Genomic DNA, 27,399 nt, shown 5'->3' with positions numbered 1-27,399 from the left:
TGAAACAGCTGACTTCTTATCAGAAAAAATGGAGGTTAGAAGGCAATAAGATGTCATAAAAAAGTGCTGAAATAAACTGCCAACCAAGAATTTTATACACAGGAAAACCACCTTTAAAAAATGAAGACAAGATACCAGAAAAAAAAAATAAAATAAAAGGTAGAGGAAGGACCCGAGATAGGCTGCCCCTCCATAAAAATAGAATAAACTGGCAAAACTTGTGAGAATTATTTTTTTTTCAGAACTCTGGAAACTAACCAACAGGAGCCATGGAAACATTTTGTCAAGAGAAATAAATAGATAGCAGTAAGAGATATAAGATTTGTGTTGTTTTAATTTACACTAGTTTCATCTCCAGCTCCACAGCTCATCGATAGCTTTCAAAACATAATACTCCATATTCTTGGCACTAGAGGGAGTACAGCAGAAATACAGTTCTTCAAAAGCCTTATTTCCAAAGAAGAGTCACTATTTGACTTGTCTAGTGGTTCCCTGGATAACCCTACTTGAATGGCTTGTCTTTTTCAACCTCATTTGCATTTGTCTAGTGCTACAAGCCTATCCCCAGGGAATGTTATCAACTATATTAACGTCACATGTGCCTGAGGCAACAGATAGCAGGGCAAATTGAAGACCAAATAAAAGCATAAAAGGAAAACTGAAGAATAAAATGTCTTATTACTTATAAGGGACTTTGAAAAACTCTAGAATATTACTGGAAATCTAAATGACAGTGAAGATGCCCAGAACTGTGTAAAGCTGTATGCATAAGTAGAAAGGCCTGAGAAGTTCCAAAGCTCTCATCTCTGACTGACCTTGAGGTTTCATACAAGCAGAAAATGAAGGCTAAACAGAGTTGTCAACTTTACAGCTGAATATTGAAGGCATGCCCCAACACAAATACAGAATCCTTTGACAAAGACTGAGAAACTTCTTGGTTCCAGGTGTTTAACAAAAATAATTGTCCAATTATAAGCTTACCACTAAACTAACAGAGTAGAAAATTCAATGGCCACAAGTGACACAGATATAGACTTTGGGAAAGTCTACTGGAGAATCTGATTTCCATAAATAACACATTATAACCTGTGTAATGTCTAATTTTCAACAAAAGGTTATGACTTGGAAAGAAACAAGAAAGATAAAAATACACAGGAAAAACGCTCTCAATAGACACTGTCCTTGAGAGAAGCTCAGACATTGTACTTACTAGTCAAAGACTTTTAAAAATCAGCTAATTTAAATACATTTGAAGAGCTTTAAAAACCTGTATATAAAGAACCAAAAGGAATATGAGAATGATGTCTCAGAAAATAGAGAATATCATTAAATAGTTATAAGTTTTTTTAAGTAGAAATCTTGGAGTTCAAAGTACAAGAACTGAAATAAAAACTTTACAAGAGGAACTAAAGATCAGACTTGAGCATGCAAAAAAAACAGAATCAGCATACTCAAAGATAGGTGAATGAAGATTATACAGTTTGAGGGACAGAAGAAAAAAGGAATTAATAAAAATGAAGACAGCCTAGGGGACCACTGGGACGTTATCAAGTGTACCAAAGGATTTCATGAATGATCCAGGAGGAGAGTAAAGAAAGGGGTAGAGTGAATATTTGAGAAATAATGGCCAATAACTTCTCAAAGTGGTTGAAAAACATTAATCTACACAACTGAAAAGGTTATTAAACTCCTAGTAGGATAAATTTAAAGAGATTGACACATGGAGACACATCATAATCAAAATGTGAAACTCAAAAACAGAGAATCTTCAAATCAGCAAGACAGAAGTGACTCATCGTGTACAAAGGATGACCAATCAAACTGAAAGCTATTTACCGACTCTTTAGAAGCATGGTGTATTTTTAATGTGTTATGTTTTTATTTCATTAATTTAAAATACTTTATAATTTCCTTGTGTTTTCTGTTTTCTTTTTTTGTGTGTTTTTGACCCATTGTTTAGAAATGTGTTGTTTTTACTTTCACATACTTGTGAATTTTCCTAATTTTCTCTTTTATTGTATTCTTATTTAATTCCATTGTAGTTGGAAAGCATACTTTGTATGACAAATTCTTATAATATTTTAAGACTTTATTTTAATATTAATATTTTAATATTTCCCTTTATTTTTAGATATAAATGACTATTTATCTATTTATTTATTTTTTGAGAGAAGTCTTGCTCTGTCAACCAGCTTGGAATGCAGTAGCATGATCTTGGCTCACTGCAGCCTCTGTCTCCCAGGTTCAAGTGACTCTCCTGCCTCAGCCTCCCGAGTAGCTGGGACTACTAGCACGTGCCACCACACCTGGCTGATTTTTGTATTTTTAGTAGAGATGGAGTTTTGCCATGTGGACCAGTCTGGTCTCGAACTCCTGATCTCAGGTGATCTGCCAGCCTCAGCCTCCCAAAATGCTGGCATTACAGGTGTGAGCCACTGCACCTGGCAGCCCAGTATTTTTTCCTTTTTTAAAGAAAGGAAAAATCTGAAATCAATTACTTCACTTAATGTTTCACCTTAGGTGATATTGAACAAAGGAAGGCAAGTTAACCCAAATCTAGAAGAAAGGAGGAAATAATAAAAATTAGAATGAAAATAAATCAATTATAGAATAGAAAAAATTAGAAAAAAGCCATTAAGAAAGTTGTTTTTTTTTTTGAAAAGATCAATAAAATAGATAAACATTGTAGCAAGTTTGGCTGCAGAAAAGAGAGAACACTCATGTTACCAAAATAGAAAATGAAAGACAGACTATTACTACTGGTCTGAAAAAATAAAAGAAATATAAAGCAATACTTATATATATCATATGTAAACATAGGTATACAACATGGATACTTACATGATCAAATGTATAGTCATATGAGTAGATGTATATAAGTCAATAAATTTGATAATGTAGATTAAATGAACAAATTGGTAGAAAGATGAAACTACCAAAACTGTCTTAGGAAGAAGTAGAAAACCTGAAAAACTTATAACATGTAAAGAGGTTGATTAATAATAAAAAATGTTAAGTTAGGCCTTGATTGCTTCACAAGTAAAATTCTATTAGATCCTTAAAGAAGAATTAACACTAACCCTTCACAAACCCTTCCAAAAAATAAAAGAGGAGGGAATTTCCAATTCATTCTATGGGGTCAGTTTTAATATGATGGCAAAAGTAGACAAAGACATACAAGAAAAGGAACCTACTGCACTCCAGCCTGGGCGACAGAGCGAGACTCCGTCTCAAAAAAAAAAAAAAAAAAAGAAAAGGAACCTAAAGACCAAAATTTGTATTGAATATAGATTCAAAATTCTCAACAAAATGCTAGCAAATTAAACCCAACAATGTATAAAAAAGATTCTATACTATGACCAAGTGAGATTTCTCTCAGAAATACAAGGTGAGTTTAACATTTGGATATCAATTAATCCAATATACCATATTAATAGAATAAAATACAAAAACCACATAATTATCTCAATAAAGCAAAAAAATTGACAAATATCCAAGCCCTTCATGAGAAAAAACCTTGACAATATAGGAATAGAACAGAACTTCCACAAGCAAATAAAGAGCATCTATGAAAAATTCACAGCCAACATCATGACCAATGGTGAAAGATTGAATGCCTTCCCCCTATGGTCAGGAACAAAGTAAAAATACAAGCTCTCACCACTTCTATTTAAGAATGTACTGATGGTTCTGCCATGGCAATTAGGCAAGAAAATGAAATAACAGGCAATCAGAAAACTATTAGAACTAATAAACACATTCAGTAAGGTTGCAGGATATAAGACCAATATACAAAAATCAATTGTACCTCTATATACTACCAATGAACCATCTAAAAATAAAGCTAAGAAAACAATTTTATTTACAATAGCAATAAAAATAAAATACTGAGCAATCAAATTAACAAAAGTAGTACAAAACCTATGATCTGAAAACTATAAAACACTGTTCCAAGAAATTAAAGAGGATCTAAGTAGATATGAAGACATCATATGTTCATCGTGTATTATTCAATTTTCACCCTGCTATAAAGAACTGCCTGAGACTATTTTATGAAGAAAAAAGGTTTAATTGACTCACAGTTCTGCATGGCTGGGGAGGTCTCAAACAACTTGCAATCATAGCAGAAGACGAAGGGAAAGCAAAGACTTCCTTCACACGGTGGTAGGAGAGACAGACAGAGAGAGAGAGACAGAGACAGAGAGAGAGAGAAGGGAAGTGCCACACTTTAAACCATCAGACCTCATGAGAACTCACTATAATAAGGACAACGTGGGGGAAACCGTCCCCATAATCAATCACCTCCCACCAGGTTCCTCCCTTGACTCATGGGGATTACAATTCAAGATGAGATTTGGGTGGGGATACAGAGCCAAACCATATCAATAAGTCAGAAGATTTAATATAATTAAGATACTTCCAAAATTAATCTATAGATTCAATAGGCTCACAGTTAAAATCCCAGCTAGTTTCCTTACAGAAATTAACATATTGATGCTGATCCACATGGAAATGCAGAAATCCAGATTAAACAAAATAATATTGAAAAAGAATAACAAAGTTGGAGACTTACTGTTCCCAGTGTCAAACTTACTACAAAAGTATAGTAATCAAGACAGTGTGGTACTTGCATAAGGTTACATATTTAGATTAATAGAATACAGTTGAGACCCAGAAATAAACCCAGATATTTAAAGTCAATTGTTTTTTGACAAAAATAGTTTTTGAATAAATGAATTTTGGGATAACTGGATGGCCACAATGAAAAGAGTAAAGTTGGATCCTCTTCTTCTACGATAAACAAAAATCACTCAGAATAGATCATAGAGACTGGGCACATTGGCTCATGCCTGTAATCCCAGCACTTTCGGAGACTGAGGCAGGTGGCTCACTTAAGCCTAGGAGCTCGAGACCAGCCTGAGAAATATGATAAAACCCTATCTCTACAAAAAATGCAGGAGTTAGCTGGGCATAGTTGTGGGCACCTGTGGTCCCAGTTACTTTGGAGGCTGAGGGAGGAGGATCTCCTGAACCCAGGAGGTCGAGGCTGTAGTGAGTCATGACTGTACCACTGCACTGCAGCCTGGGTGATGGAGTGAGACCCTGTCCTAAAGGAAAAAAAAAAAAGATCACAGATCTAAATGTAAGAGCCAAAAATGCAGAATTTTTAGAAGAAAGTTTTGGAGTAAATCTTGCTGAGCTTAGGTTGGTCAAAACCTTCTTAGACATTGCACAAAAGCACAAGTGACAAAATAAAAAATACATCATCGTACATCATCAAAACTAAACAATTTTGTGATTCAAAGTATGTAACAAAAATGAAAAGCAAAACCACAGAATGGGAGAAAATATTTGCCAATCATACATCTGATAAGGGACTATGTAATTAGAATATATAAAGATCTTATACAACTCAATAGAAGAAAGACAATAATCAAATTTAAAAATAGGATCTAAGTAGATATTTCTTCAAAGAAGATACGTAAATGGTCAATGAGCTCCTCATGAAAAAATGCCATTTAGGAAAATTTAGATCAAAACCATGAGGTACCACTTTACAACCATTAGGATGACCATTATTTTTTTAAATGAAAAGTAAGTGTAGGTGAGAATGTAGAAAAATTGGAACCTTTCTGCATTTCTGGTGGGAATATAAAATGGTGTAGCTGCCGTGGACAATAGTGTGGTGATTCCGCAAATAATGAAACATAGAATTTGCATTTGATTTAGCAATTCTACTTCTGGGCGTATACGTTAAAAAAAAATGGAAAGCAGGAACTTGAACAGATATTTGCACCCCAATGTGCATAGCAGCCTTATATACAATATTAAAGGGTGGAAACCATGCAAACGTCCATCAATAGATAAATGTATAACAAAATGAGGTATAGATCTATATGACAGAATATTATTCAGCAAGAAAAATACAACAGAATAATATTCAGCAAGAAAAAGAAATGAGGTTTTTGGTGGGCTTTGTTTGTTTGTTTTTTGTTGTTGTTGTTGTTTTTGAGACAGTCTTGCTCTGTCACCCAGGCTGGAGTGAAGTGGCATGATCTCGGCTCACTGCCAACCTGCACCTCCTGGGTTCGAGAGATTCTCCTGCCTCAGCCTCCCAAGTAGCTGGAATTACAGGCACGCACCACTGCACCCAGCTAATTTTTGTATTTTTAGTACAGACAGGGTTTCACCATGTTGGCCAGGCTGGTCTCAGACTCCTGACCTCAAGTGATCCACCCACCTCAGCTTCCCAAAGTGCTGGGATTACAGGCACGAGCCACCGTGCCCGCCTGAAATGAGGTATTGATACATGCTACAGCATGGCTGAATAAAAGGAGCCAGACACAGCAAGCCACAAACTATAGGATCCTTTTTTGTTGTTGTTGTTGTTTTTGTGTGTGTGTGCGAAATGACCAGAATAGGTAAATCTACAGTGACAGAAAGTAGACTAGTGGTTTCCAGGGCTGTGGGTTGAGGAGAAGGAGGCATGACTTCTATTGGGTATGAGGTTTCTTTTTGAGGTGAGGAAAATGTTCTAAAATTGATTGTAGTGATGACTACACAACTCTATTTGTATAAAGAAACTCATTGAATTGTACACTATAAATGGATATATATTTATTTCATGGTATTTGAAATATATCTGAATAAAGATGTTATAAAGATAGGACAGAGCCTGATCTCTGAGAAAGAACCCAGTTCTCCCCCACACATACATACAGTGCTTCAGGTTGATAAGAGGTGACTAGGCCAGGAAAACTGATATTTGTCTGACATGCAAGGAGACATATGGATTATTGGTGGGGTGCTCTTGAAACCGTGTCTAGCAACAATGCAAGAGGATCGCAGAAGAAGAAACATGACAGCGTCTGTAAACGGGGAGAAATGTGGAGAGAAACCCACTGAGGTTCCCACGTCCTGACATACAAATGCATATAAAGGAGGAGAGTTTAAAATCTCAAACAGAAGAGAGACTAAAATGACATTAGGCCAATGAAGGTGCCACAAACACACCAAGTGGAATGGATCCTGTTCAGTAATGGTGCTGGCGAAACTGGATATCCATATGCAGAAGAATGAAACTAGGCCCCTTTGTTTCACCCCATATAAAAATTAACTCGAAATGGATTAAAGACTTAAATGGAATACCCAAAACTACAAAACTGCTAGAAGAAAATAATGGTTCAAGATTTTAAACTAAGCAAATATTTTATTGCTAAGACTTCAAAAGCACAGGGAACAAAACCAAAAATAGACAAATGGTGCTATATTAAACCAAAACCTGCACAGCAAAGAAAACAATCAACAGACGGAAGAGACACCTGTAGACTGGGAGAAAATATTTGCAAACCATTCATCTGACCTGAGACTAATATCCAGAATATACAAGGAACTCGATGGCAAAAAATATATAATCTGATTAAAATAGGAAAAAGATCTGAATAAACATTTGGCAAAAGACATACACATAGTATATAAGTATGTTTAACATCATAATTATCAGAGAAATACAAATCAAAACTATGATGAGCTATCATTTTACTCCAGTTACAATGACTTATGAAAAAGACAAAAAACAAAACAACAGATACTGACAAGGATGTGGAGAACACGGAACTCATACGCTGTTGGTAGAAACATGAATTAGTATAGCTGCTATGGAAAACTGTATGGGAATACATCAAAAAACTAAAAGTGGATCTACCATATGATCCAGCAATTCTACTACTATGTATCTATAAAAATAATCAGTGTATCAAAAAGATATCTGCACTTCCATGTTTATTGTAGGACTATACACAATAGCTAAGTTATGGAAGCAACCTAAATGTCCATCAAAAGATAAATAGATAAAGAAAATGTGATACGTATAAACAATGAAATACTATGCAGTCATTAAAAAGGATGAAATCCTGTCATTACCAGCAACATGAATGAGACTGGAGGACATTAGGTTCACCACATGTTCACCCACACATGGGAGCTAAAAAACAATTGAGCTCATGGAAGTAGAGACTCAACTTGTGGTTATTAAAGGATGAGAAGGGGAGAGAAAGGGGAAGATGGGGAGAGATTTGTTAAAGAATGCAATGTTACAGTTGGACAGGAGGAATAATTTCTAGTGTCCTTCGTAGTTAACTATAATTTATTGCATATTTTCAAAAGACTAAAAGGGAGGATTTTGAATGTTCACAACACGAAAATGACAAAAGTTGGTGATGGATGGATATGCTAATTACCCTGATTTGATCATTACACATTGTATATCTATATCAAAATATCACTTTGTATTTCAAAAATATACACAATTATTACATGTAAACTAAAAGTAACAGAAAAAAATTTAAAAAGGAATGAAAAGACAAGGATTACTGAAAAGAGTTTTGCAGACTTCAAGACTAGGAGAATGGATTTCAGTTACAAGTGACAGAGCCCGACCCAAAGCCAGGAGGAGCAGATTCATTGGTTGTTGAACGCAGAGGTGAGAGAAGGTAACGATTACAGACCAAAGTTAATGAGGAACCTCAGGAGGAATCAGTGAAGACTTGCGGTTCACTGCAAGAACACTCATGATGCTAAGCCAGTTTACTCTTGTATTTAAATAGCATTCTGAGAAGAAGGAGAGAAAAAGAACCTTAGGGATGAAAATAGACCTGATAGAAAATTCATATTTTGAATTGACTTAAGTTTAAATTCTGAAACCCTGGGGTTTTACACAGAGTCTGAATGTACCTGGATGAGGCTAAGTTTTTTTTTTTTTTCACTCTGTCGCCCAGGCTGGAGTGCAGTGGTATGATCTCAGCTTACTGCAACCTCTGCCTCCCAGGTTCAAGCAATTCTCTGCCTCAGCCTCCCAAGTAGCTGGGATTACAGGCGCACGCTGCCACGCCCAGCTAATTTTTGTATTTTTAGTAGACAGGGGGTTTCACCATCTTGGCCAGGCTGGTCTTGAATTCCTGACCTCATGATCCACCCCCCTTGGCCTCCCAAAGTGCTGGGATTACAGGCGTGAGCCACCATGCCCGGCCGAGGCTAAATTTTAAACCGGAAGGGACGAAGTGATTATGAATGCTTGAGATTAATTTTTCCTTTTCTGCCATTAAGTGGAAAGGGGTGTTGGTAAACTGCTGAGTTCAGTTAGAGAAAATTACATTCCCTCGGCACCATGTCAGGATGAGTAAACTTTAAACTTCTTGCTATCCATTAAGGAAATAGTACTCGGCCGGGCGCGGTGGCTCACGCTTGTAATCCTAGCACTTTGGGAGGCCGAGGCGGGCGGATCAAGAGGTCAGGAGATTGAGACCACGGTGAAACCCCGTCTCTACTAAAAATACAAAAAAATTAGCCGGGCGTGGTGGCGGGAGCCTGTAGTCCCAGCTACTCGGAGAGGCTGAGGCAGGAGAATGGCGTGAACCTGGGAGGCGGAGCTTGCAGTGAGCCGAGACCGCGCCACTGCACTCCAGCCTGGTCGACAGAGCGAGACTCCGTCTCAAAAAAAAAAAAAAAAAAAAGGAAATAGTACTCAAGGCATGGTCATGAGGTAGCATCCTCATGGCCAACCAAGTGGTCAGATATAGGCTGAATTTTCAGTCTGAAGTTGTGAAAAACTGTGAAATCATGAAAAAGCAATGGGCTGAAAGTCAGCATGCCTGGGATTGAGTTTGGTGATGCCACTAACTGGCTATGTGACTTTGGACAAAGTGACTGGATCTCTTAAAATGCATTTGCCTGCCTTCAAAGGAATTGAATTAGGTAACTAGTTAGGTTTCTTCCAGCTCTAAAACACTGATTCTCACCTCTGGTGTGGTCAGTGAAGAAATGTCTGCCACTTCCTGGCCAAATGTCTGCCACTTCCTGGCCAAGTTCAAATGGACATTGCCTTTTAAGAGATGGAACCCTCTTCTCTTTCCTCAGGCAGCTCCCTAGAGGCTGGGCTAAGGACAGCCAGAAATAAAGTGCAATTACCTGTGATGTGCTGCTGGCTTCTGCTTTTGCAGCCACAGTTTGTAATTAGCTCAGGAATAAACACATCATCGTGACAGACTGAACAGTAAAACAAGGCTCTGGACAATGAAAGAAAACCAAGAATGACTTATGTGAGTCTTAACACAAAGGAGGCATGGTGCTGACTCAGTGGGCCTCCCATTAAGCTGTAGTGGCTTTAGTGCTTTTCCCCCATAAAGTAATAAAAAAAATTACCTTCTGACGTCCTTTGGAGTTTCAGCAATAAAGAATCCTAATGTGTTCTTATGTATCCTAACTTGTGCAGGTGGATTTAGTATCAGACCACTGGAAAAGAAAAACACACGGTAATGTTTCCCTCTGATTTCAGTGGCAACAGTTGGTGCCTCTTTCTGTTATGATCAATGGATTCTCTAAGTTGCTAAGTTAATGGTATTCAACCTCCTCTTACTGCCAAACACAGTGGAGAAGGTGAATTTGACATTTCTAATTCTTTGTTTGATTGGAGCTGACTATGCAGAGGGGAGCCAGGGAACAACTTGATCAGTGAGCTGAACACACAGTGGACCTGCGGGAAGCCTCTCCTGGATTCTGTCATGCATCTGAGATGGTCCGACCAACTCAGGTGCACAACATCTTGCTGATTTAAGCTATCAAATGACAACTATGCCGAGACTACACAATTGCCAGGCTTAGTGTCATACTAGTAGTGCTCATCTTTAGGCCACTTGCCATTTAAAGTTAACGTTTAATTAACCAGCTGGATTCAAAAGTTTCTTGTATTCACTTACGCAGTTTTTGAGGTTGTGCATTTCTTTTGACTTCAGTTTTGCTTATTTTGATTGCCAGATTTTTGACAGTAGGAACCATGTGAATTATTTCTATTGTTATCTTACTTGAACCTTTTGATTTTCTATTTTCTTGTGGTTTATGTGTTTGAGAATATTGTATTATAATTTTCTGTCCATGATACCCTTTGATGCAGTACTCTGCTATGGCTTGTCAAATTACCCACATTTCTCCCTGTTTATCAGGATCTCCTGCCTTTATTTCCTTCAATTCAGATGTCTATGGTGAGGTCTTACAACCCTATAATTCCCCTCACTTCTTTTTTGCAGAACGGAAGTTCTTCCTTCCTCCTTTAAAAATCATCCCTCCTCTTGTATTCACATCAAAATGAGGTGAAATTTTAATTCTGGCAAAGCTTATTCTGTTGCTGGGATACTCACACCTTTCAAGTGTTAGAGAACCCTCACAAAAATAAATGAGCTTGCACAGCCAAAGTTCTTCAGCCTTATGGCAAGAATAGACCCAGGCTGTACAGCTGTGTTCAAGTAGATTACTACCTAAGACAATGGATGGCCTTTTCTGAGTATTTACTGACTTATATTAATGAGTGAAATAATTGGTTTTAACTTTGGAAGGAAAAGAAAATACAACTGTGGCCCCTTAAATATTATTGACTGATGCTCACTAACTAGCAGATGCATGCTTAGTTGTGTCTTACATAGCCTTTTTTTTTTTTTTTTTGAGACGGAGTTTCACTCTTGTTGCCCAGGTTGGAGTGCAATGGCACAATCTCGGCTCACTGCAACCTCTGCCTTCCAGGTTCAGGTGATTCTCCTGCCTCAGCCTCCCGAGTAGCTGGGATTGCAGGTGCACACCACCATGCCCGGCTAATTTTTCGTATTTTTAGTAGAGACGGAGTTTCACCATGTTGGACAGGCTGATCTCAAACCCCTGACCTCAGGTGATCCACCCGCCTTGGCCTCCCAAACTGCTGAGATTACAGGTTTGAGCCACTGCGCCTGGCCGCTCCTTTTGTTTTTTTAAAGGAGAAAGTTTTCTCTGAACTCATATTAAATATCTAGCTATGAAGATACTGTCATAATAAAACATATATTTGACTGTATTTGAGAAAAGAGGTGAGCCTCTCTTAAGGATTTTCCTAACATGGTGTTATTAGTCGATTCCCTCTTTATGATTTGGCTGGTTGCTCTATCAGAGAATGTTTGTCCCTGGAACAAAATCATTACAGTAAGTGACTGGGGTCAGATCCAGCTTCATCTGTTAGCAGGTGACAAATAATTCCCTAAGAAAAATTCTTACAATTCTCCAAGCCTTTTGCAAGTCTTAGGATCTCTTCAAGCTTGCCAATTAGAAGAGGAATTAAAAGGTGAGAAAAGATAGGCTTTTTCTCCAGAATTTCAATATGTTTGCTTAAAGTCCAACTATTTAAACGTGCAGTCTTCCTTCTACCAATAATGGCAGCAGTGAATTTACTACAGGATGGTTACAGAAGCACAGCCCTGGAGCCAGAGGACCTGAGTTCAGATCCTGGCTCTGCCACTTGGGTGTTGTGTGAGGTTGGGAAAATCATTTAACTTTCCAGGGTTCAGCTTCCTCCTCTGTAAAATGAGACTAATAATAATAGTACCCATCTCACAGCACTGTTCTGAGGATTATTCAAGAGTTAACATATGTAACAGGTCTATAGCAGTGTTGGTCACAAAGTATCAATCATGTAAGGGAATGTTCTTATCAATACATTTACCAAATCAGAACTTAATCCTTTTGATTCACCAGGCTTCCCAGGGAGAAGGCAAAGTTAAATCTCTGTTTCCATAGATCCCCCTTTCATTGAGGTACATGTGTGTTAGGTAGTAAACAGGGCCTCTTAAATCTACGTGAGATTAGTTGCTAAATAAATATTCATGTTTCTGGTCTGTGATGTCCTAACTGTCATCTTAATAAAGTTTACAGAAATCTAGAATGTTAAGAGGTGGAAAGGATCTTAAGGGCATGTGGTTGTAGTTTCCAGATTCCAGTGAATAAACCAATTATATTATGGAGACTTGAGAAAGAATTCTCAGGCTCACCCTTGAAGATTTGGTTTTGCAGTCAAAAGTAGGGTTTTGGAATCTGTAAGTCTTTAAAACTTATGCAAACAGGCCGGGCACAGTAGCTCACTCCTGTAATCCCAGCACTTTGGGAGGCCGAGGTGAGTGGATCACCTGAGGTCAGGAGTTTGATAACACCAACATGGTGAAACCCCGTCTCTACTAAAAATACAAAAATTAACCAGGCATGGTGCACACACCTGTAATCTCAGCTACTTGGGAGGCTGAGGCAGGAGAATCACTTGAACCTGGGAGGTGGAAGTTGCAGTGAGCCAAAATTGTGCCCTTGCACTCCAGCCTGGGCAACAAGAGTGAAACTCCGTCTCAAAAACAAAAACAAAAAAACTTATGCAAATAACTCTGACATATAAGCCAGGTGATTGAAAGACAAAATTGTTACTAAAACTTGATAAAATTTTGGGCCAGTCTGAAACCCAAACTACCTGGCTTATGATTCCAAGTCTACCCATTTTACTATGACCTGTTTCTAGTAGGAGGTTCATTTACGCAGATGTTTACATTCAGAGGTTTTGATTGTGAGATTTTCTTGAGCACAGCAGGATTTTTAAACAGAACTTAGGCAGCCAGACAATACTACTTGTTATTCTCTTCTTAATGACTTGCTTTTTACAATCCCACTGACGTCTTCTACCCAGATGCGTTCTATATCCTGTCAACTCAGACAGGTCTTTGATTCTTTCCAAACTTTTCAAATATAATAATTCCTTTATAGCCCATCTGATATAATTGAAAATTATTGCATTTTGAATGTTTTCCTATAATTTTACAATTTCTGGTAATGACAATTTTAGAACAGGAAGGTGTGTGAGAGATTCATTAACTCTATTTCCTCATTCTACAAATGATGAATCCTTATCCATGGCCATAGGGCCAGCAAATCAGTCAGGATCAGAATCTAGTCTGTTAATTCCTATTTAGCACAAGTTAATTTTTCACTAAAAAGCACACATGAGCCAACACACAGTTTTTCTTGCCCTTATCCCCTTTAAGCCCCACCCCTTTTCTTTTTTTTTTTTTTACAGATCTTTTTCTCTGTATTATAGCATCTATTTGTCTTTCTTTTCCACCTTTTCTTCCATTTATGTTTATGTATATTTCATTTGCTCTGAATTTTATTTCGCATTATGTGATAACTTCTCTTACTTTCATATTTATTCACTTATGGGTTTTTGGGAAATGCTGATGTCTGGTGATGGTATGTCTCCTTTATCAACTCTATCAACAAAAGCCTTTGTCCAGTCAGCTGGTTAGATTCCCATTTTGCCATATTTTGTCCTTTACTTTTTTTAAAATTATTTTTTGGAGACAGAGTCTTGCTCTGTCACCTAGGCTGAAGTGCAGTGGCGTGATCTTGGCTCACTGCAGCCTCCGCCTCCCAGGTTCAAGCAATTCTTGTGTGTCAGCCTCCCAAGTAGCCAGGATTACAGACCCAGGTGCACGACTATGTCCTGCTAATTTTTGTATTTTTAGTAGAGACAGGGTTTCCCCATGTTGGCCAGGCTGCTCTCGAACTCCTGGCCTTAAGTGATCTGCCTGCCTCAAACTCTCAAAATGCTGGCATTACAGGCACGAGCCACCATGCCCAGCATTTTCCTTTACTTTGCATGGCCAGTGTTTGTGGGAACATTTTTATCACAAATAATTCAATTTTGTGATATTATTTCATGGTCAAGATCTGGTAATATTACTAAGAGAAACAGATCTGAGAAGGTGACCATTTCTTCTCCTCTCTGCTCCTGAGAGAGAACTGGGGCAGGGTCCGAGGAATAAAAGAGAAGTGTTTACCCAAGAGGGTCACCACTCTAACCTGAGCCACCAGAGACAGCACAGCAGAGGAGCCAGGGAACCCCAGAGGCTGCCTCTCAGCCAATCCACTAAAGGGAAAAAAGCTTAGTTATAGCTGCATCTTTGGAAAAAGTCTTAATCACAAAGATTCTCCAGAAAAAAATAAAACAAAAAAAACCAAAAACAAACAAACAAAAATACTGAAGAGATGAGCAGACTTATTGGTACCAGAAACCATCTGTAACGAGGGACTTGTATTCGATGGCTATCAACAGGAGGTGCATCTTCAGAAAGCAGAGCCTGGGAAGGAAGATGAGGAGTCATAAGGAGAGCAAGGGGTCAGTGAACAAGAAAATAACTAACACTCTGTGCCCTGTGCCTAGGAGGAAACCAACGTCTTAGAGGAAAGAACTCCCAATGTGGAATGATCCCTTGTAAGTGAATCCACCTAAAGTAACCAACAGCCACTGCGCCAACTGGGACAGAGATGAAATTGTCCCACCCCAACTATAAACTTCTAAGTTTCAGGGACCCTGGGCTGTCCCTTCTTAGATCTTCAGTTTGTAATGGAGCCTGGCCTATAGTGGGCCCTCAGTGAACGTTGTTGAAAGAATGTTGTTGTCTGAAGAATGAGGGAAGTATTTCCCTTCACTTACCGGGCAACTTCAGGAAAGCTCATTCCAGCAAAGTCATCAGAGAGACGTTGGGTCAGGATTTTGTTTTTCATGCTATTCAAGAAGTGTTTCTGCCAGGTCTGTTTAGGCGTAACCTGGAATACATAATCATGCCACACGAAGCAAAATGACAAGGAATGTGGAATGTTAGAATTCACATTGCATATTCTGCTAAGCACAAACGAGTCTTCATTGCATGTAAGTCATAAAAAGGAGATTTATCTTAGTGCTTAACTAGAGAAATGTTAAAGGAATAACTAAAAAGCTAACTCCATCTCAACTATTTTCACCAGCGTTCAGGATGAGGCAGACACATCATTACTTATTTTCTTTCTAGATGGCGTTCAAGTTTCCTTGCTGGCAGTGAGAATTCTCCATCACCCAGTCCTGATTTCAGCTTTTGAGTTAGTAAAAATCAGATGGGAAAGTTAATGTGGAATCTAAATTATCTCTCTCTGGATATGACTACTCAAGATTGGTTTAAGGTATTTTGGTTTTCTACTAACCATATACCTCAAAGAAGAAAATACTCATAGTTTCTGTCCAGTATCAGAATGCTTCATAAGTTCAAATGAACTTGAAGGGCCATCCTGATGCATGGAAGAGAGAATGGAGAAATCAAGGTAAACAGTAGGTTTCCAGAGAAATGGGAGATGTGAAAGGAGAAAGATATCTCAAAACGGCTAAATGCACCCAACCCAACAGAAAGGCTGTTAGCAACTCATGGCTGATGTTTGTGTAAGACCCTCTCCTCATCCTTCTACACCTACTGCCATGAGAATCACCACCACACTGTTCTTTTTTTTTTTTTTTTTTGAGACAGAGTCTCGCTCTGTCGCCCAGGCTGGAGTGCAGTGGCGCAATCTCGGCTCACTGCAAGCTCCGCCTCCCGGGTTCACGCCATTCTCCTGCCTCAGCCTCCGAGTAGCTGGGACTACAGGCGCCCGCCACCGCGCCCGGCTAATTTTTTGTATTTTTTAGTAGAGATGGGGTTTCACCGTGGTCTCGATCTCCTGACCTCGTGATCCACCCGCCTCGGCGTCCCAAAGTGCTGGGATTACAAGCGTGAGCCACCGCGCCTGGCCCACACTGTTCTGATATAGCAAGACAGTCTTCTTAAAGCCTAGAATCTCAGATGGAAATCTTGAATTTCTAAGCATTTAGGAGCACTGTTGCTGTGGAGAGTTATGGCTGGTTCAGAAATTCTCTTCAGATGGTCACGATGCATTTTGGGAAAAAAGCAAAACAAAAACAAACACATAGATAAACAATTCTGCCCTACTAAAAAGGACAGACTATTTCAGGCAATCCAGTGCCTGTTTCAACCACCAAGATTCAGCTGAATGAGTCTTTTTCCTTTTCCCACTTTCTTAAAGTCCTCTCATGAGGAGGGCTCTGATCATTAGGTGGTTCATACCACTAATTTCCAATAACTCAAGAAATTGGCTTAGTGCTTCGAATCTAAATGTTTCAGTGTTTGAAAGAAGGTAAAAAATGATAGCGTGGGGATGGAGAAGACTTCCTGAGATAGATTTAAAAAGATCAGAAAGGAAAACAGAAGGATTTTGGATAGAAGAATCTGGGTGCTCAAGTAAGCCAGTTGGATCAGATCTAATGCAAATTTAAGTTTAAGGCCATGCTCTGAACCGAGGACCAACCAGAAATGTTTTTCGAGCTACAATTTCTCACAATATGAATATAATTAAAACACATGGCATTGATTCAAGGCCTTTTAATCTGAGTTCTCAGAAGTTTTACAAATATTAACTCGATACTTGGAAAAAGCCAGTTATGAGATTAATAACTTTAATTTTATAGAGAAATTGACAGTCAGGGAAAGTAAGGGCCTACTCTGAGAGAAATCGGTCATAAATCTCTGGAGTCCCAGCCATTAAACCAAAGTCGATAGTTTGTTATAGAATCGAAAGCACCAAAGAATAATGCAGCTTTCACATATTTTGCCTGATGCTGTTCAGTAAAGATTCCTGAAAGTAGGTTTCAGACTTCACTCAAAAAAACATTATGGAGACCACAAATATCTCTCAATTCCTGTAAGCTAAAATTCATCTTGTATAAATGACAGGTGATCATCCTCAATGGGGAAGTTACAACTCTAGTCTTATTTTTATTTAATTATTAATTTTTTTTTTAGACAGAGTCCCACTCTGTCACCCAGGCTGGAGTGGAGTGGCGCGATCTCGGCTCATTGCAACCTCCATCTCCTGTGTTCAAGTGACTCCCCTGCTTCAGCCTCCCCAGTTTCTGGGGCTACAGGCTCATGCCACCATACCTGGCTAATTTTTTAAAATATTCTTACAAGATGGGGTTTCACTTTGTTGGCAAGGTTGGTCTCGAACTCCTGAGCTCAAGTGATCCACCAACCTCAGCCTCACAAAGTGTTGGGATTACAGACGTGAGCCACTGCACCCGGCCACAACTCTTCAAATAAGAAAAACACAATAGGATGGTTTTACATCTCTATCTTCTATAGTTTCATGAAGGAGGATAAGTCTTCATATGGAGTTCACATTCCATTTATTTCCATTTACTTTCTCCAGCCATGGAGATTGAAATCACAATAATCACAAGAAATATTGAAGTTCTCTGCTACTTTCTAAATATACAACACAAAGACAATGTCCTTATCAACCATTTTCTAGGCTGTATACAGTGACCACTACATGAAAGTAAAAGCTTGTGTGTTGTAGCTGCATGAAGGCTCATTCCCTCCACCCTGACTGCCATTTCTTTTCATCTGTATATTACATCTCTTTACATTCACAGAAGGAATTACAGAAGCATTTCGTTTGTTGCAGTTAGCATATAGCTGGCCAGAGCACCTCTTACCTCTTTTGCTTTTCCTTAAATAGCACCAGGGAAGAAACAGAAAAAGATGCAAACATTTGTACTGAACACAAGAAAAAAAGAACAGAGGAAAGAGTGAGCAAAGAGAGGTCAAGAGGGAAGTCAAGTGTATGAAAGGCAAGCATGGACTCAGAATTAAACGGAAAGTAAGGTCATTCTCTGCAAGAGCTTTAGAAAAGGAAGACCAGGTCCAGCCAAGGGCTGGCACGCCTTGCCTGGGGCATTTCATGGAAATAATATCGGGAAGACCACATTTTGTGCTACAAAAATTTATCCCAAGAGTCACTTTTAGCCCCTTACTTTGTCTCAGACAAAAATATCAAAAATCTTAATGTGAGACACTGTGTGGAAATAACACCAGAGGCATAGAGCACTGTGGTAACAACACTGTGGACCAGACAGTTCTAGCTCTGCGGCTCACTAACTTACGGTATGATCAAGTTAGTTAGCTTCACCAATTCACTGCTGGGATATTAACTTAACATATTATTGAGGGGAAACCAAAGACAGTAGGCACTCATTATATGGTTACTGTTATTATTCCTGCATGGAATTCTCCCTAAAACAACCTGGAAAAATTAGATTTTAATTACTATTTGTATCATTATTTCTATTTGATGAATATAATTATTATACCAATTACTATTTTGAATTTAATTTATATTGAAATATATGAATCCTTCATTAATAATATAACCTTTATTTATATTTTCACTTTCAATAACTCAATGCTTCTACTTTGATGAATGTACTTTGATTTAAAACATCCTGGACTGTAGGTAGGAAGCAGAGTTATATTTTTTCTGTTTTGTTGATAAATATTCTTAGGCAGGAATAAAATAAATGATTTCTGCAAGGTCAATGTGGTACCTGGGACTTTTAAATTCAGATCTTCTAATCCCTTCCCAGTTCAAGCAGAAGTCAAATCTCATTTCTTGGGGCCTTGATGCTTTTCTCAATTTTTTTTCCTATTTCTGATCTTAATATGTAGGACATGGGGACAGAGCCAAGAATCGACATTAATTTACAAGGTTACCTTTTCGTTTTGCTCCACGAATAGAGATGTTAGGAAGGTACACAAGCCTGGCACCAAACAGCCTTGGGCGATAAATCCAAGCTTTAATTCAGCAAAGCAGATGATGTTGTCTCCGGTGTCCCAGTTCCAGCTGGGAATCTTTGGCAGATAAACCTGTTCCATAGTACAAAGCAGGTCAAGCATTAGGAATAAACACACCTCAAGAAAGCTCTTGTGGATGGATGTCTTTCTTTTTTTTTAATTTACTTAAAATCGTATATTCTTCATTTTTGCACATAAAAGTGGTGTCCAGGTCAATGAAAATGTTAAGAACAAATTCAGCATTTGAAAATGGTTAGTGGTCAATGGCTCTCATTTTTTGAAACAAAAATAGCTAGAGTTGCAAAATCAGGTCAAATGGCTTAAACCTCTAATTCTGCCCCCAATTTACATTGTTAAGTGATTATCCATCTTAATGAGACTCCAAATTTTACCTCTGATTAGCAAAAACTTTTTATTTACACATCCATTAAAAAATTAAAAAGTTCATCTAGCTGTATAGATAAAAGGAGGAGATGGAAAATGCTAGAATGTTACTATACCTTGTTATGGGATTGCAGTATCTGTATGATGATTCTGGTGGTAGAGTCATAGTTCTTGATAGAGAGCACCCTATATAAACCCCAAACACTCTCATTAGTCAAGTGTCATAGCCAAAGGGCTTTGTAATATAATTTAATTCAGAGTTAAATTGGTATGTAGGTAAGTGTAGAAAAACTTGGCATATAATAAAGTTTAATGTTGTGTTGTTTTCTAAAAATGTTTTTAGTAGCCTACACAGAAGAGCGTCATTGTTTTCATGACTTTGCCAACCAAATCTATGGAATGATTATCTCTTGGTATGAGAAGACTGTGTTCTTCTGAGACCAATTCTTGAGGAGGAAATCAACAGTTTCATGTTTTAGCCTTCAAACCCAAACCTACTAATTACAGGTAAAAATAGAAATTTGATGGTAGTCTATGGCTTGAAATAGCTCATAGACTGTCTAATTCAACTTCCTCATTTTACAAATTAGGAAACTAAGATCTACCTCATATTTGCTGTATTATGTATGGTACAGATTTTCAGCTGTTTCTTGCTATATGTAATGTCACCTTCAGCTATCTGTGTTTATTTTACTCTGGAGATTGCAAGTTCTTCTGGATTAGCCAAAATGCCATTGTCATCATAGTCACAGTTAGATCTTTATTATCACAAGTCACGTTCTTGCTAGAAGAGTTCACAGTTTAACGTGGTAACACTGACTCTAGCCACCTTGAAAATACTTGCCGATGGTCAGGCCAGGCGCGGTGGCTCAGCATGTAATCCAAGCACATTGGGAGGCTGAGGTGGGCAGATCACCTGAGCTCAGGAGTTCAAGACCAGCCTGACCAACATGGTAAAACCCCATCTCTACTAAAAATACAAAATTAGTCTGGCGTGGTGGCACGTCTGTAATCCCAGCTACTTGGGAGGCTGAGGCAGGAGAACTGCTTGCACTCAGGAGGTGGAAGTTGCAGTGAGCTGAGATCACGCCACTGCCCTCCAGCATGGGCAACAAGAGCGGAACTCTGTCTCAAAACAAAAAAAAAAGAAAAGAAAATACTTACTGATGGTCAAACAGCACGTCATACCAGACCATGCATAATCTTTCACCACAACTACTAGAGAAAAATCCCAATAAATAAAGTGCACTAATAGGGTTCATAAAATTCCATCTCTATTTTTGAGGAGAGGATATTAGTTATAATGGTGCTATCTGAACAATAATCAGTTATTTGTATGCTTGCTTCTTAAATTCAGATGGCTACTCTACATACGAAACTTCAGGGAATTATATGGAGAAGCACATTCACACTCAGGATGCTGTGTTTTCATTTCCTTTTGCATCTGTCTGCACAGTCTTGGGGAGGGGGCAAAAGTAGGCAGAACCTTGGAATACGATGAACCTAGTGATATGATAGATGGCATTTTCTCCTGTCGATGCTTATGTACCGGGCATTACTTTAAAAGAGATAGAAAAAAACCATTATAGCATACAAAATGCAGCTTCTTACCTCATAATGTTGGAAATATCTTCAGCATGGGAATCACTGCACAAAGGGTTGGCTATAATCAGGCATGCCTCTGCAGATTCCACCTACCCTTCAAGATCAGACAGGAGCCATCTTGTTAATTACATGGGAAATGCTCTGGTCTTCCCTTTTCGGGTTTTCTTGGAATTTTGTAATAAAATTGCTAACAAAAAAGAGGACACACTTGGGAGTGAGTTGTAATGAGGATGTCTTTACATCAGGATTGTTGTCCTGCAAATGCTGCAAAGGGCAAGGGTTGCAGCTGATGGGCCAGGGCACAGGGTCTCTGACACAGGTAAAAGATTGCTTTCAAATGGGTAAAATACGGAGTTATATTTTTCCTACCATCCATCACCATTATTTGATGCCTAGTGATAAGCCCTAAGACCTTTATAAGCAACCATCTATGTATTTATTTGTCTTTCAGGACAATAAAAAACAGAGGAACTGGAAGTCTACTTGGTTCAAAGTAGGCAGTTATTCAATATTGGTGGAGTGTCAAAGTTCTAGAAAATTACTGAAGTGGCTCTTACAGTACTAAATTGCAGGAAAGAAATATTTTTCTGGGTCTGTCAATTCTTCATATTTACTCTATAGATCTTGGCTTTAAACAGAAACTTTTCTGTTTGTTGATTCTCCGAGACTGAGAACATGACAGGAAGCTGTCTTTGATCTTAAGCCAAACCTGTCTAGAGGGTTGGCTGTTGCTCATTATTTTTACTCACAACTTTAATGAGATTTCTACTATTTTCCTTTACGTTTTTCCTATTGGAAAGCATATCCATGCATTTAGGAGGAGAAATTGATTAAAGCTGACGGACTCAGAGATCTGCCTTCTAGTAAGAATTCTATTTGTGTGGTAAGATCAAACACACCTTGCTATCCATACCTTTTTCAGACCTCTTAGGCTGATAAAATAAAACTGATTTAGATAGAGAATTTTGTGAAATGAATAATTTAAATATAAGTGTTGGCAAACAGTGAGGTCTGCTTGACATTTCTGAAATCAGATTTGGAGGTCAATTACTATACCTCCTTTACAATTGTTTTTAAAGTTGAGGAAGTTATATTTTCCACCAATTAAAGAAGCTGAAATAATACATTTTCAAAAAGCAATATATCCTATCATTTTGATTGTTGCAACTTTGGAAAACTACAAGGAACAAAAACAACTAGATCTTACCGCAACTCGCCTCAGATCCTCCCACTTCATTGCAGATCCAGAAATGAACGTTGTGTAGGCCAAGTAGCATTTAAATATGGTTTCAAGTTCCAAAGAAGGAGGGGTCCTGGACAAAAAAGAATGTGACAGCAATGAGGGAAAAAAGATGATTGACTCTGGGTTTAGAGGTTTTTATAACTTATTTGGTGCATTTAGTAGAATCCCTCATAGTGATATAAAAAAATACAAATCAAGTTAATGCTATTTTTTTTTAAATGTAATTACTAAGGATGAAGAAGTTCACTATTTAGTTTAAAAAACTGAGTTACTGAAACAGGCATAACATTTTAAATCAACTATACATTTAATAAAATGGCTTTTAAATATAAGAAGCAAATATGAAAAAAATTAGGAGAAATTGATGAATCTGCCACTGTTATGAGAGATTTTGACATATCTTTTTAAACTATTGATAGAGCAAGCAGAAAACAATCATCACGGATTTTGAACACACATGTTTAATATTTATAAATTCTGCAAAGAACATTCAGAGGAACTAATTTTTATAAAGAACACACAAATATTTATCAAAATGGTACTTTACTTGACAGACAATGAAAGCCTCAACACATTACAAAAACATAGTTATTATATATAATGATCTTTGATCACAATACAATCAACTTAGAAGTTAACCAAAACACAAATAAAAATAGTTTTCAGATTTAGGAATAAAAAAAATAGACTGCTAAAAATATTATGGGCTTAGAAGAAATTGCAACAATTCTTCATCATTATTCTTAGAAATATGTTGAAAATATTAAATATATATGCTTTGGGATACAACAACAGCAGTGCTTTAGGAATAATTTATAGCTTTGGAGACATATTAGAATAGGATCAAGGAAATAAGAATAAAAGAAATTATAAAAACAAGAATAAGAAACAATGAAAAAGGAACAAAAAGATAACACAGAGAAGATAAACCACATCAAAAGTCAGTTCTTTGAAAAATAACCTAGCATAATAGGCAAAAGTTTTGTAAAGTTACTGGAGAAAAAATAGACAAAAATGATGCAAATATTGAATAAAGAAGATACAATACATATAGTCAAAGTAGAGATAAAAAATAACAAAAGCAGACAGCAAATAATAAATGTCAACAGCTCTGAAAACTTAGCCAAAATGAACAAATTATTTAAAAGTATATCTTACCAGAACTAACTCTAGAAGAAATAAAAAGCCTAAACTGCTAAAGAAATTGAAGCTGTGGTTTAAAATCTCTCAAAACACAACACACACACACACACAAACCTACACACCCAAACACACACACACCCCCCTCAAATAAAATGTAGGAAACCACTAGTTCTACATGGTTTCACGTTTAACTTCTACCATACTTTAAAGCAACACATAATCTCATTTTTATACAAAGACTTTTAAAGACATTAAAAATAGGAAATACTTCCCAGCCAATACTAAAAAAGACAAAATAATCATATTATCAAAAATATCTGTGAGATTCACCACATTAACAAATTAAAAAACAACACTTATATAATCACCTCAGATGCAGAGACAAATTGATAGAAATATTTCTTCAGAGTTAAGAAACACAACTCATGGTATATTAGAAATAGAAGATAATATTTTTAAACCAACAAATATCTTTAAAATAAAAAAGATATCTTTAATGAAAAAATATTAAAGGTGCTTTTAAAAATGAGAAGTAAAGAAAAGATATCACTGCTCTTTTTCAACGTTATATTTGATGTCTCAGCAATAACTATTTCAGACAAATAGTTTAATTCCTTCTTTCTAATCCTTATGTGTACAATTTATATTTTATTATAAAGATTTATTTTATTTATAAAGATTTATAAATCTGGATTAATATTTATTTTATTTTATTACAAAGATAATAAAATAAAGATAAATTGTTTTAATGTAAATAATTACAATTATACAAATATAAATAATAAAAATATAATTATTTATATGGAAACCCCTAATATTACTACAGAAAAAAATAAAATTTATGTGGTTAGATATAAGACTAATATACAAATTTTTTTTTTTTTTAGACAGGTTTCATGAGTTGTTTATTTTATTATTATTTTTTTTTCAAAAAGCTTTTAGAATAAGTATGTTTCATGCAAACATTAGGACATACTTATACTAAGAGGTCATTTATCTAAAATTCAAATTTATTTATTTATTTATTTATTTATTTTTTATTTATTTTTTTTATTATACTTTAGGGTTTTAGGGTACATGTGCACAATGTGCAGGTTTGTTACATATGTATCCATGTGCCATGTTGATTTCCTGCACCCATTAACTCGTCATTTAGCATTAGATGTATCTCCTAATGCTATCCCTCCCCCCTCCCCCCACCCCACAACAGTCCCCGGAGTGTGATGTTCCCCTTCCTGTGTCCATGAGTTCTCATTGTTCAATTCCCACCTATGAGTGAGAACACGCGGTGTTTGGTTTTTTGTCCTTGCGATAGTTTACTGAGAATGATGTTTTCCAGTTTCATCCATGTCCCTACAAAGGACACGAATTCATCATTTTTTATGGCTGCATAGTATTCCATGGTGTATATGTGCCACATTTTCCTAATCCAGTCTATAGTTGTTGGACATTTGGGTTGGTTCCAACTCTTTGCTATTGTGAATAGTGCCGCAATAAACATACGTGTGCATGTGTCTTTATAGCAGCATGATTTATAGTCCTTTGGGTATATACCCAGTAATGGGATGGCTGGGTCAAATGGTATTTGTAGTTCTAGATCCCTGAGGAATCGCCACACTGATTTCCACAATGGTTGAACTAGTTTACAGTCCCACCAACAGTGTAAAAGTGTTCCTATTTCTCCACATCCTCTCCAGCACCTGTTGTTTCCTGATTTTTTAATGATGGCCATTCTAACTGGTGTGAGATGGTATCTCACTGTGGTTTTGATTTGCATTTCTCTGATGGCCAGTGATGATGAGCATTTCTTCATGTGTTTTTTGGCTGCATAAATGTCTTCTTTTGAGAAGTGTCTGTTCATGTCCTTTGCCCACTTTTTGATGGGGTTGTTTGTTTTTTTCTTGTAAATTTGTTGGAGTTCATTGTAGATTCTGGATAGTAGCCCTTTGTCAGATGAGTAGGTTGCAAAAATTTTCTCCCATTCTGTAGGTTGCCTTTTCACTCTGATGGCAGTTTCTTTTGCTGTACAGAAGCTCTTTAGTTTAATGAGATCCCATTTGTCGATTTTGGCTTTTGTTGCCATTGCTTTTGGTGTTTTAGACATGAAGTCCTTGCCCACGCCTATGTCCTGAATGGTATTGCCTAGGTTTTCTTGTAGGATTTTAATGGTTTTAGGTCTAACATATAAGTCTTTAATCCATCTTGAATTAATTTTTGTATAAGGTGTAAGGAAGGGATCCAGTTGCAGCTTTCTACATATGGCTAGCCAGTTTTCCCAGCACCATTTATTAAATAGGGAATCCTTTCCCCATTTCTTGTTTTTGTCAGGTTTGTCAAAGATCAGATAGTTGTAGCTATGCGGCATCATTTCTGAGGGCTCTGTTCTGTTCCATTGATCTATGTCTCTGTTGTGGTACCAGTACCATGCTGTTTTGGTTACTGTAGCCTTGTAGTATAGTTTAAAGTCAGGTAGCCTGATGCCTCCAGCTTTGTTCTTTTGGCTTAGGATTGACTTGGCGATGCGGGCTCTTTTTTGGTTCCATATGAACTTTAAAGTAGTTTTTTCCAATTCTGTGAAGAAAGTCATTGGTAGCTTGATGGGGATGGCATTGAATCTATAAATTACCTTGGGCAGTATGGCCATTTTCACGATATTGATTCTTCCAACCCATGAGCATGGAATGTTCTTCCATTTGTTTGTATCCTCTTTTATTTCATTGAGCAGTGGTTTGTAGTTCTCCTTGAAGAGGTCCTTCACATCCCTTGTAAGTTGGATTCCTAGGTATTTTATTCTTTGAAGCAATTGTGAATGGGAGTTCACTCATGATTTGGCTCTCTGTTTGTCTGTTATTGGTGTACAAGAATGCTTGTGATTTTTGTACATTAATTTTGTATCCTGAGACTTTGCTGAAGTTGCTAATCAGCTTAAGGAGATTTTGGGCTGAGACAATGGGGTTTTCTAGATATACAATCATGTCATCTGCAAACAGGGACAATTTGACTTCCTCTTTTCCTAATTGAATACCCTTTATTTCCTTCTCCTGCCTGATTGCTCTGGCCAGAACTTCCAGCACTATGTTGAATAGGAGCGGTGAGAGAGGGCATCCCTGTCTTGTGCCAGTTTTCAGAGGGAATGCTTCCAGTTTTTGCCCATTCAGTATGATATTGGCTGTGGGTTTGTCGTAGATAGCTCTTATTATTTTGAGATACGTCCCATCAATACCTAATTTATTGAGAGTTTTTAGCATGAAGGGTTGTTGAATTTTGTCAAAGGCCTTTTCTGCATCTATTGAGATAATCATGTGGTTTTTGTCTTTGGTTCTGTTTATATGCTGGATTACATTTATTGATTTGCGTATGTTGAACCAGCCTTGCATCCCAGGGATGAAGCCCACTTGATTATGGTGGATAAGCTTTTTGATGTGCTGCTGGATTCGGTTTGCCAGTATTTTATTGAGGATTTTTGCATCAATGTTCATCAAGGATATTGGTCTGAAATTCTCTTTTTTGGTTATGTCTCTGCCAGGCTTTGGTATCAGGATGATGCTGGCTTCATAAAATGTGTTAGGGAGGATTCCCTCTTTTTCTATCGATTGGAATAGTTTCAGAAGGAATGGTACCAGTTCCTCCTTGTACCTCTGGTAGAATTCAGCTGTGAATCCATCAGGTCCTGGACTCTTTTTGGTTGGTAAGCTATTG

The 27,399-nt window shown here is 37.4% G+C and overlaps 1 protein-coding gene across 4 annotated transcripts in view; it reads right to left on the bottom strand.

Annotated features, from left to right (window-relative positions):
- Positions 1-27,399, bottom strand: part of KCNU1 (potassium calcium-activated channel subfamily U member 1) — a 158,423-nt gene that overhangs the window by 80,732 nt on the left and 50,292 nt on the right. For all 4 annotated transcript variants that reach the window (XM_055295949.2, XM_063610914.1, XM_063610915.1 and 1 more), the window contains exons 11-18: positions 22,522-22,627; positions 21,321-21,403; positions 19,826-19,895; positions 19,245-19,397; positions 15,326-15,438; positions 14,898-14,969; positions 10,201-10,290; positions 9,967-10,064 (exon numbers count right to left, since the gene is read on the bottom strand). In XM_055295949.2, the coding sequence (XP_055151924.2) occupies positions 9,967-10,064; positions 10,201-10,290; positions 14,898-14,969; positions 15,326-15,438; positions 19,245-19,397; positions 19,826-19,895; positions 21,321-21,403; positions 22,522-22,627 (785 nt within the window). The remainder of the gene's footprint in view (positions 1-9,966; positions 10,065-10,200; positions 10,291-14,897; positions 14,970-15,325; positions 15,439-19,244; positions 19,398-19,825; positions 19,896-21,320; positions 21,404-22,521; positions 22,628-27,399) is intronic.

This window comes from Symphalangus syndactylus, chromosome 10 (genome assembly GCF_028878055.3).
Source record: "Symphalangus syndactylus isolate Jambi chromosome 10, NHGRI_mSymSyn1-v2.1_pri, whole genome shotgun sequence".
In the NCBI taxonomy this organism is placed as follows: Eukaryota; Metazoa; Chordata; class Mammalia; order Primates; family Hylobatidae; genus Symphalangus; species Symphalangus syndactylus.
The sequence above is the reverse complement of the archived record's forward strand: the minus strand, read 5'-3'. Positions and strand labels throughout refer to the sequence as shown.